Source organism: Streptopelia decaocto, assembly GCF_964273445.1.
Source record: "Streptopelia decaocto genome assembly, chromosome: 22".
In the NCBI taxonomy this organism is placed as follows: domain Eukaryota; kingdom Metazoa; phylum Chordata; class Aves; order Columbiformes; family Columbidae; genus Streptopelia; species Streptopelia decaocto.
This window is the reverse complement of record NC_138677.1, coordinates 2,541,516-2,551,251: the sequence shown is the minus strand read 5'-3', so window position 1 is coordinate 2,551,251 and position 9,736 is coordinate 2,541,516. Positions and strand designations below refer to the sequence as shown.

The 9,736-nt window shown below is 66.5% G+C and overlaps 1 protein-coding gene across 1 annotated transcript; it reads left to right on the top strand.

The window, feature by feature from the left end:
* The first annotated feature begins 779 nt into the window (after positions 1 to 779).
* On the top strand, positions 780 to 6,278 carry C1QL1 (complement C1q like 1). Its single transcript, XM_082070651.1, has 2 exons — positions 780 to 1,361; positions 5,942 to 6,278. The coding sequence occupies exons 1-2, from the start codon at positions 795 to 797 to the stop codon at positions 6,119 to 6,121; spliced, it is 747 nt and encodes a 248-aa protein (XP_081926777.1). The 5' UTR covers positions 780 to 794; the 3' UTR covers positions 6,122 to 6,278.
* Positions 6,279 to 9,736: the final 3,458 nt, after the last annotated feature.

Below are 9,736 nucleotides of genomic sequence, written 5' to 3'. Positions count from 1 at the left end.
GCCCCGCCGGGGACGGCTCTTTGGCGTGGCCGTCACCCCCGAGCACGGCCTGGCTGTCCCCGTGGTGGCACTTGCGTGTGCATGGTTGTCACAGCAGCCTTTACCGCTGGTGGTGGCATCCCGTCTCACCACCCCATGGTTGACCCCAATGGGTGCTTGGGTCACCTGAGCTGTCCCACAGCGTGGGTCCCCTGAGACCCGGGGAAACTGAGGCAGAGAGGTGGGGGATGCTGTGGGAATTGTCACCCGTGGGTTTGCCCCTGTGGGGACACAGGTGACAGGTCCCAGGGGGTGTCCCCAGCTCCTGGGCACGGAGGTGACCTGAGCTCCAGCCCCCGTGGGGTCGCGGCAGCCGGGTCCCCGGGTGGCACCGCCCCGTGGGGACAGGGCGTGGCTCGGGGTGACCGAGGGGTCCCCAGCGGTGGCGGGACCGGGTCCGACGGAGAACGCGGGGGTCGCGGGTGGGGCGGGGCGGGGGGGGGGCGCAGGGGTGGGCGTGGCCGGGGCGTGTCCCCCCGCCCAGTGCGTTGTGTGGGCGGGGCCAGGGCGGCGGTGGGCGGGGAGGTGGGCGTGTCCCGAGCGGGTGGGCGTGGCCTGGGCGGTGCGGGGCGCACCGGAGCCAGCGGAGCGCAGCGGAGCGGAGCGGCCGCCGCCACCCCCGAGCCCCCCCCGCCGCCGCCGCCCTGCTCCCCTCCACCGGCACCATTGCCACCCCCGGGCGACAACGCGCCCCGGCCGGGCGGCGGCTCAGCCTGGGCCGGAAAACTTTGCTGGCGGCCGCGGCGGGGGTGGTGATGGTGCTGGTGCTGGTGGTGCTCATCCCGGTGCTGGTGAGCTCCGCCGGTACCGACGGCCGGTACGAGATGCTGGGGACCTGCCGGATGGTCTGCGAGCCCTATGGCCCCGCCGCTGCCCCCCCGCCGCAACCGGCCGAACGCGGCCCCCTCCCGCCGCCCTCCACCCTGGTGCAAGGTCCCCAGGGCAAACCGGGGCGACCGGGGAAACCGGGACCGCCGGGACCGCCCGGAGAACCAGGACCGCCGGGACCGGCGGGGGCGCGCGGTGAAGCGGGACGACCGGGACCCCCGGGATTACCGGGACCGGGGGCTACGGGTGCGGTGAGCGCGGCGACCTACAGCACGGTGCCGCGCGTCGCCTTCTACGCCGGCCTCAAGAACCCCCACGAGGGCTACGAGGTCCTCAAGTTCGACGACGTGGTCACCAACCTGGGCAACAGCTACGACGCCGCCTCCGGCAAGTTCACCTGCGCCATCCCCGGCACCTACTTCTTCACCTACCACGTCCTCATGCGCGGCGGCGACGGCACCAGCATGTGGGCCGACCTCTGCAAGAACGGGCAGGTAAGGGCTGCCCACCCCGGCTCCCAGCCCCACGGCGGGACCGGAGCTGCCGCTGCCCCCCACGCACTGGAGAAAGGCCCTGGGTGCTTCCATGGGTGCTCCATCCTTTTCCGAGGGGTGATAACAGGCTGTGGGTGCATCCCTGAGGTGCCCCATCCTCTTCCCAGCCCTGGAGATGCGTCCCCAGGGACCCGCATCCTCCCAGTGACAGTGGGGGGCTCTGGGTGCATCCCTAGGGTGCCCCATCCTTTTCCCAGTCTCAGAGATGCACCCCCGGGGTGCTCCATCCTTTTTGCGGTGGCGATGATGAGCTCTGGGTGCATCCCTGGGGTGTCACATCCTTCTCCCAGCCGCAGAGCTGCACCCCGAGGGTGCTCCATCCTTCTCCCAGTGACACGATGGTCTCCGGATGCATCCCCAGGACGCCTCGTCCTGCTCCCGGCTCCAGAGAAACATCCTCGGGGTGTCTCATCCCTCTCCCTGCCCTGGAGACGCAACCCTGGGATGTTCCGTCCTCCTCCCGGTAGTGATGCTGGGCTCTGGGTGCACCCCCGGGGTGCCACATCCTTCTCCTGGTGACAACAATGAGCGCTGGGTGCGTTCCCAGGGCCCCCCATCCTTCTCCTGGTGACAATAATGGGCTCTGGGTGCACCTCCAGGACCCCCATCCTTCTCCCATCCCCAGAGAGGCTCCCCTGGGTGCTCTGTCCCCTTCTCAGTGCTGGGGACATGCACTGCCACCACAGCCGTGCTGCCCTGATGTGTCCCTTCGGTCCTTTCCTCGGCTCCGCTGTGCCTCTGGGGTGCCTCAGGGTGTCCCCGCCGTGTCCCCAGGGTGTCCTGCCCTCCCCACTGTTGTCACTCTCCAGGGGGACAGTGTCTGTGGTGGCCCGGAGGGGACAGCGCCTGCCCCACTGCTGGGTGCTGCACCCAGCCCGGAGCCAGCTCTGCCGCCGCTGTCTCAGCAGAGATGTCCCCTTCCCCAGCCGGGCGGTGTGGGGACACCACGGGGGGGACACCCCCGGGCTGCTCCATCCCTGTCCCCCCATCCCTCCCAGCCCCACCATCCCCAAATCCTCCCGACCCCCACACGGCCCCTCCAGCCCCGCGGTTTTCGGGTGCTGCCCCTTTCCCACACCGTGTCCCCCCGGCCGTGACTTGAGACGTGGCTGCGACCCCCGGAATGTCACCCGGGCTCCATCCCCTCAGTGTCACCGCAGCCGGTGTCCTCGCCGGGATTCATCCTGCTCCCGCTTCCCATCCTGTTCTCCCGGCATCGAGCCCCGCGGCGCATCCCCGTCCTGGGGACGTGTGACACCAAATGACCCCAAACTCAGTATCAACCCCAAAAAAAGCCGGGGGTGGGGGGAGCAGGAGCCCTGGCACAACCACCATGCGTCACCCCTCGGCTCCGAAAACCTCTGAGCTGGGAGCGCAGTCGACACAGGAGCCACTTGCCATTTTTTCTCCATCCAAACAGTTTAATTTTATATTTTATTGCATCTTTTTTTTGGTCTTTCCCCCCCCCCCCCATCCCCAAATTTTGGGGGGTCCCAGCAGCGCTTGGCACCGCTGCCTCTTTCTCCCAAGCAGCATCTGTATAACTCTGGTCTGAGCATCCCCATAAAAACCCACCTCACCCCTTTTTTCCTCTGCCAAAATCCCACCCCCAAAATATTTTTGGGGACCCCCCCCAAAACCTTCTCACCTCTTCCCACCCCCCCGAGCCCCGATCCCCACTGCTCGGTGCAGGATCGATGCTCCTGGGCGCTACCGGATGAGTTTCCAGAAGCTACGGAGCCCTCGTCGAGAGGAGCCGTGCTCGGGCGGGCGCACGATGCAGCTTAATTAACCGCTTGTTAATTACTAATGAGGTATCGCCACTCCAATATTTATAAAGAAGCGGTTTGGAAGGCAGGGGAGTGCACTGGCGGGAGAGTTTAAAAAAGATACCCCCAAATTCTCAAAAAAAGGGGTTAATAAGGGGTTTATTATGGGAAATCCCCCATCCCGGCAGAACTGGGGGTGCCCCCAGGCAATAGGGGTCGATCCCGATGGAATTAGAACTTGGGGACCCCCCCAGCTCCCCACTTTCCTCCGGCGCTGCTGGTTTGGGGCGCAGCCCATCACCCCTGCGTCAGGGCTGGAGTTAATGAGAGCCAGGGGAGCTGCTCCTGGGGGTTAATTAGCATTAATTATTCGTATTTGTATTAGCCTGGAGTGGGGCAGTGGGACTGGGGGGAGATGCTGGATGGGCGGATGGGGGGGGATGGAGCCGAGTGGTTTTGGGGTCCCTGTGGCGGGGGGTGGGTGTTCTGTCCCCGCTGTCCCATGTACCAAAGCTGTGGCCGCACTGCGGCTCGGGGGGACACAGCCCCGGGGTGTCCCTGTGGGTGGGGGCCTGGGGATGGTCCCCAAGCGGACTGTGGGGACTCAGGGGTGCACTGGGGGCACATCCAGCACCGTGCCTGGGGGTCTGGGCTGGCACCCGCTGCTGCACTTGGGGTTTGGGGGACACCCGCTGCCACGCGTGGGGGTCCTGGGCTGCGGTGGCCGGGACACTTGGTGTCCCCAAGGTGCTGAGTGTCACTGTGAGTGGCTCAGCCTGGACACGGGTGCTCCCCCCTCTGCCCGTGTCCCCCCCTTGGGTGCAGCCACGTCAGGGACCATCCCCAGCCCACGGTGTGCCCAGGGCGGGTGACATCACCCCAGCATTGTCACTGGGGTCAGTGACAGCGGCTGCTGGGGGCCGTGTTCCCCACAGTTCCCACCTCCAGGGGCTGTGTGTGGCCGTGGACGGGGGAAACTGAGGCACGGAGCAGGACGAGGGGGACAAGGCCATGGGAGGGGGACGCGGTGGCAGCCCCCACCCCCTGTGCCGCTGCGGTGCCGGGAGCGGCTCAGCCCGGCCCCGGTGCTGCCATTTATCTTCCCTGGTTAGTGCCAAGGGCTGGCGGGCGCGCGGTGACGAGGCAGCTCCTTAACGAGGGAAGACGGATGACACTGGGCGGCTCTGGCTGCGGCGGGGGGGGGGGGGCAATGGCAGCAGAGCCCGGCACCAAATGGCTTCTCCTGATTCTCCTTCCGCTCTGCTTCGTCCCCAACTCCTTTTCCTTGGCAAGACCCCGCCGAGGCAGCATCCCCTGGGACTGGGGCGCTGTGACCGACTGATGTTCACTGTCCCCCCGTGGGGACGGGGACCCTCGTGGTGGTGGGGTAGGCACAGGGTGACTTTTAACAGGGTGACAGCGCTGATGGTGGCACAAGGGATATGGCTGCATGGGCAAGAGCGAGCCCTATGGGACCACCTGTTGGGCCATCAGTAGGTTCCAGAGTTAACAGTGTCTGACCACGCCCTCACCAGCTGCCTGTGGGCTCGGGGAGACGCAGCTGCATTCCCGAGGGGGAGGGGACCCCTGGGGCCCCCGTCCTGGGACCAAAGCACAGGAATCCATGGGGACACCCCTCCTGCCCCCCTGGCCCGGGACCCCGCAGCCGCTCAGCGCTGCCTCCCCGGCACCAGCCAATTAAGAGCCCATTCTCGTCAGCTGTAATTAGGAGCCTCTTCTCCCCTGTGCATCGCTTTCGCATTTCACTGGGGATTTTACCTGCCGGCTTGTCACTGTCACCCAGCGCCGCGTGATCTCCCCGCAAGGCGCCGGCGGAGATTTGATTATCCAAATAATTCAGCCGCGGCAGCCGGCTCCACCGCGGAGCTGCTTTGCCTGGCGGTTACGGCACCTCTGGCTCTGCCGGCTCCTCCTGGCCTTGTCCTCTGGCACCGAGGAAATGTTTATGGGGGGAGCATCCCGCCCCACAGCGGGTTGCGATCCGGGTGAGCGGTGAGGTTTGGTTTTGGGAGTTTGAGCTCAGCCCTTGCCACCCGTGTGATGCCCGTGAAGACGTGTGGGGATGCGCCGGGTTCAGCAAATTAGTTTGGGGCTGGGCCGGGAGATGGGGTCCTGTGTTCGAGACGTGGTTCTGCACCCGAATCTGGAGTTGAGGTCTGTGTCTGAGATGTGGTTCTGCATCTGAACCCAGAGCCAGGGTCCTGGGTCTGAGCTGTGGTCCTGCATCCAAACTGGGAGACAGGGTCCCATGTCTGAGACGTGGTCCTGCACCCGAATCCAGAGATGGGGTCCCATATCTGAGCCATGGTCCTGCACCCGAATCCAGAGATGGGGTCCCATATCTGAGCCATGGTCCTGCACCCGAATCCAGAGATGAGGTCCTGGGTCTAAGCTGTGGACCCACATCCGAATCTGGAGATGGGGTCCTGTGCCTGGGCTGTGGTCCTGTGTCTGAATTTGGAGCTGCGGTCCCATGTTGGGGCCGTGGTCCCGCACTCAAATCGGGTGATAGTGTCCCACATCCCAACCCAGACCCGTGGTCCCGCGCCTGAGGGTGCCGCCCGGGGAAAGGCTCTGAGCGATGCTCGGAGAAGCCACCTCCATTTGTGACCCACGGGTGGGGACCAGGGACACCCTGAGCCATCGGGGCTGCGGGCGGCCCTGCTGGCTGCGGATGAGCCGGTCCCCTGGGTGTCCCCTGAGGCGGGTGCCGCGGTGTCCCCTGCGCAGGTGCGGGCCAGCGCCATCGCGCAGGACGCCGACCAGAACTACGACTACGCCAGCAACAGCGTCATCCTGCACCTGGACGCGGGGGACGAGGTCTTCATCAAGCTGGACGGGGGCAAAGCCCACGGCGGCAACAACAACAAGTACAGCACCTTCTCTGGCTTCATCATCTACTCGGACTGAGCCTGGACCCACGGCATCACCCCACAGCCTCCCCAAACTCCACAGCAGCGCCCCACAGACGTCCAGCCCTATAGCTGTCCCCTGCAACCATCCAGCCCTGTGGCATCACATTCTAGCCCCACGGCATCGCCCTGCGGCCCACTCAACTCCAGCACATCACACCACGGCCCCCTAAACCCACAGCGCCCCACGGCCCCTCCGACCACATAACATCCCGTCATGCTGCTCCAGGCCATCTATGGGGTCCCCAGCCCCCTTTCCCCTTCACTTACCCCATGGCTGCTAATTCGGGGCTGGGGGGCTGGGGAGACTGTAGAGATTGGGGACCCCCCTGTGCTGCCCCCCCGTACAACAAGTACAGCACCTTCTCGGGCTTCATCATCTACTCGGACTGAGCCTGGACCCACGGCATCGCCCCACAGAGCCCCCAGCCCCACAACATCCCCTCGTGCTGCTCAGACCATCTATGGGGTCTCCAACCTCCCTTTCACCACCGGTCACCCCACAGCTGCTAATTTAGGGTTGGGGGGCTGTGGGGCTGTCAAGATGTTGGGGACCCCCTTGTGCTGCCCCCTGCACCATCCCTGGCCGTGCACCCGCTTGGCCCCACGGCTCCCGCTGCTCCCCGCGGGCGGTGCCGGGTCCCCGTGTATATATGGACAGGACACACACGTGTCTATACGGCTCCCCCGCCCCGCTCTGGGGCTGCGCTGGGCGGGGGGAGCCGCCCTCGCTGCCCGACCCCGGGGCGACTCCATGGTAAAGCAGAGCTGTGACCTGTCCCTGTGCGCTGTCTGTGTCCCCTTGTCCCCCACCCCGGGGACAGGGTCCTCCTGCCACCCCCACAACCCACCCCGCGTGGCTTCGCACATCGGCCCAGCCGTGGGGTGCAACGAGGGGTTCCCCTGTCCCCTCCGCCACCTGCAGTGGGGACGCTGGGGGTGCCACCACGGCCGTGTCCCTGTCCCCAGAGCGCAGGTGGGTGGGGGGTGTCCCCTCGGGGACACGGCGTCCCCACCACGAGGGGGTTGGGCAGGCGGGGCCCTGGGACCCTCCGGCACACGCACCCGTCACCGCTGCCTCGGCGCCGACAGGACGTGTCCCAATTAGAGGTGACAGCGGGTGCCTGGGGCCACCGGCCACTGCTGTGGCTGCACTGGGGTCAGAGGGCGGGAGCCATTGGGGACACGCGAGGGGCCCTGGGGACAGGGTGCAGGTGTCACCCCCAGCACCCGGCGGGTCCTCAGCGCTGGTTCCTCAGCGCTAATGAACGGGAGGAGGAGCCGCCGGGGAGCGGGGGCTCGTTGTGGCCGCGGCCGGCGGGGCTGTCGGCCCCAGCTCTGAGGAGACGCCGCCATTAAGGCCGCTGTGGCTGCCGCCGCCCCCCCGGCTGGCACTGGGGGGACTCCGGGCCCCTCAGCCCCCCCGGGCCCTCGGCTGGTTCCTCTCCAGCAGACACCGCGGGAACCGCCGCTTCTCCCGCCCCCAGGGGCCGCCCCGGCCCGGTGCCCACGGCCGCCATGGGATGGGGCAGCGGAAAGATGGCGGCAGCGCAGCAGGCGGGACCACAACTGCCGGCACCGCGCGGGAGGCTCCTGGACACTGCGCCCAGAGCCGTGTGCTCCACGGGCTCTTCTCGCACGTCCGGCCCAGCGCCGTGTCCTCCCGCCAGCACCGTCCCAGTCCCAGTGTCCCCCGCCCCCATGGCGCTGGGCTCCCTCCCCAGGCACCGTGTCTGTGCTGCTCCACGGGCGGCCCCGTCCCCTGTGACCGAGATCGGGCCGCGCACCCCGTCCTGCACGTCGTGGAGTAAACATGATCGTCCTTGACCCCGCGGTGCCCGGTGCCCCCGGCAGCGCTGCCCACCCGCGCACCCCAGCACCCGGCACGGACATGAAGTTTGTGTTTGAGCGGGTGTTTGGGGAGGGGGCCACGCAGGACGAGCTGTTCCCGCACAGCCCCTGGGCTGCTGGACACTGTGCTCAGTGCTACAACTGCTCCGGTAAGAAACACCGGGGGCCGTGCAGGAGCTCCTGCCCCATCCGCTCCCGTAGCTGTGGGTGTTTTGGGGGCTGCTGCGCCCCCTGCGAGCTCTCCCGGGCTGGCAGTGCCGTAAAGCCGGGTCTGGGAGCTCCTCGCTGGGTCTGAAGCTCCTCGCTGGGTCTGAAGCCCCTCGCCCGCAGCCCCTCGAATGGTGCTCCGGCAGCAGCCGAGCAGCTTATCGAGCACATCAGTTGTGAGAGATTCACATTGTGTTCCCTGCTCCAAGTGCACAACGAGCAGATCCACGACCTGCTGGAGCCCAAGGGGCCGCTCAACATCAGAGAAAACCCTGACAAAGGGCTCATCGTTCAGGGCCTCTCCTTCCACCAGGTGGGGGTAAAAACAGGCACAAGCTCTGGGCAACGCTGCACCCACACCAGGTCTGGAAGCGGCTCTGTGTCCTGGGGACACGGGGGGGTGTGAGGACAAGGGGTGGGGTGTGAGCACACAGAGGTACCGTCTGTGTGTCCCCTGACTGGCAGCAAACGTGACCCCAAGCTGAAACGAGCCCCCCGAGCTGCGGGATCTCCCGGCTGAGCCGCCGTGGCCGCTCGCTGTCGGGTTGTCTCGGCGCCTGCACACGGGACGCGCTGACACCTCCTCTCTGCTCCGTCTCCCCCAGCCCAGCTCTGCCGAACACCTCCTGGAGATGTTGGCCAAAGAAAACAGGAACCGCACGCAGCATCCCACGGATGCCAACGCCGCCTCCTCCCGCTCCCACGCGGTGTTCCAGGTGAGGTGCTGGATGTGGTTTTGCTCGGGAGCTGAACTGGAAAGGGGCTGGGGAGCCAGCTCGTGCCAGGACCAGCGTCATAGGGTTCCTGTGGCTGCTGCTGCGGTGACATGGGGACAACTGGAGTGGTTGTTGCTCCGAACAGAGAGATACGGGGCTGGGCAGGCCATGTGCTGCAGTGGGACAGCACGTACTGGTCATACTGGTGGCAACATCTCCTGGACGTCCCCCTGCTCCCAGCCTGCTGTTACGTCTCCCAAGAGCTGAAATTTCACCTTGTGCTTTTGACTCTTGTTGACTTGACTTGTGGGAGCTGCACCCAAAACCTGACGGGGCGCGAAGGGGGGTGATCATCACCGGCTCCTGCTCATGCCTCCCCTGGTGCCGTGAGCAGCGTCCTCTGCCATTTTCCCCTCAGCACTGAGCCAGGAATTACTCCCGGGGGTCTGTCCCCTGGGTGTCCCCTGAGGCGGGTGCCGCGGTGTCCCCTGCGCAGTGCGGCCAGCGCCATCGCGCAGGACGCCGACCAGAACTGCGACTGCGCCAGCAGCAGCGTCATCCTGCACCTGGACCGGGGCACGAGGTCTCCATCAAGCTGGACGGGGGCAAAGCCCACGGGGGCAACAGCAACAAGTGCAGCACCTTCTCCGGCTTCATCATCTGCTCGGACTGAGCCTGGACCCACGGAATAGCCCTACAGCCCCACGGCATCACCCCATGGGCCCCCAGCCCCACAACCTCCCCTCATGCTACTCAGACCATCTATGGGGTCCCCAACCCCCCTTTCCCCACCGCTCACCCCACAGCTGCTAATTCGGGGTTGGGGGGCTGTGGGGCTG

Excerpts from the sequence above, each read along its gene's own strand:
- C1QL1 (XM_082070651.1), top strand. The coding sequence starts at position 795 with ATGGTGCTGGTGCTGGTGGTGCTCATCCCGGTGCTGGTGAGCTCCGCC. Across the intron at positions 1,362-5,941 it reads ACCTCTGCAAGAACGGGCAG|GTGCGGGCCAGCGCCATCGC; the intron begins GTAAGGGCTGCC and ends TCCCCTGCGCAG.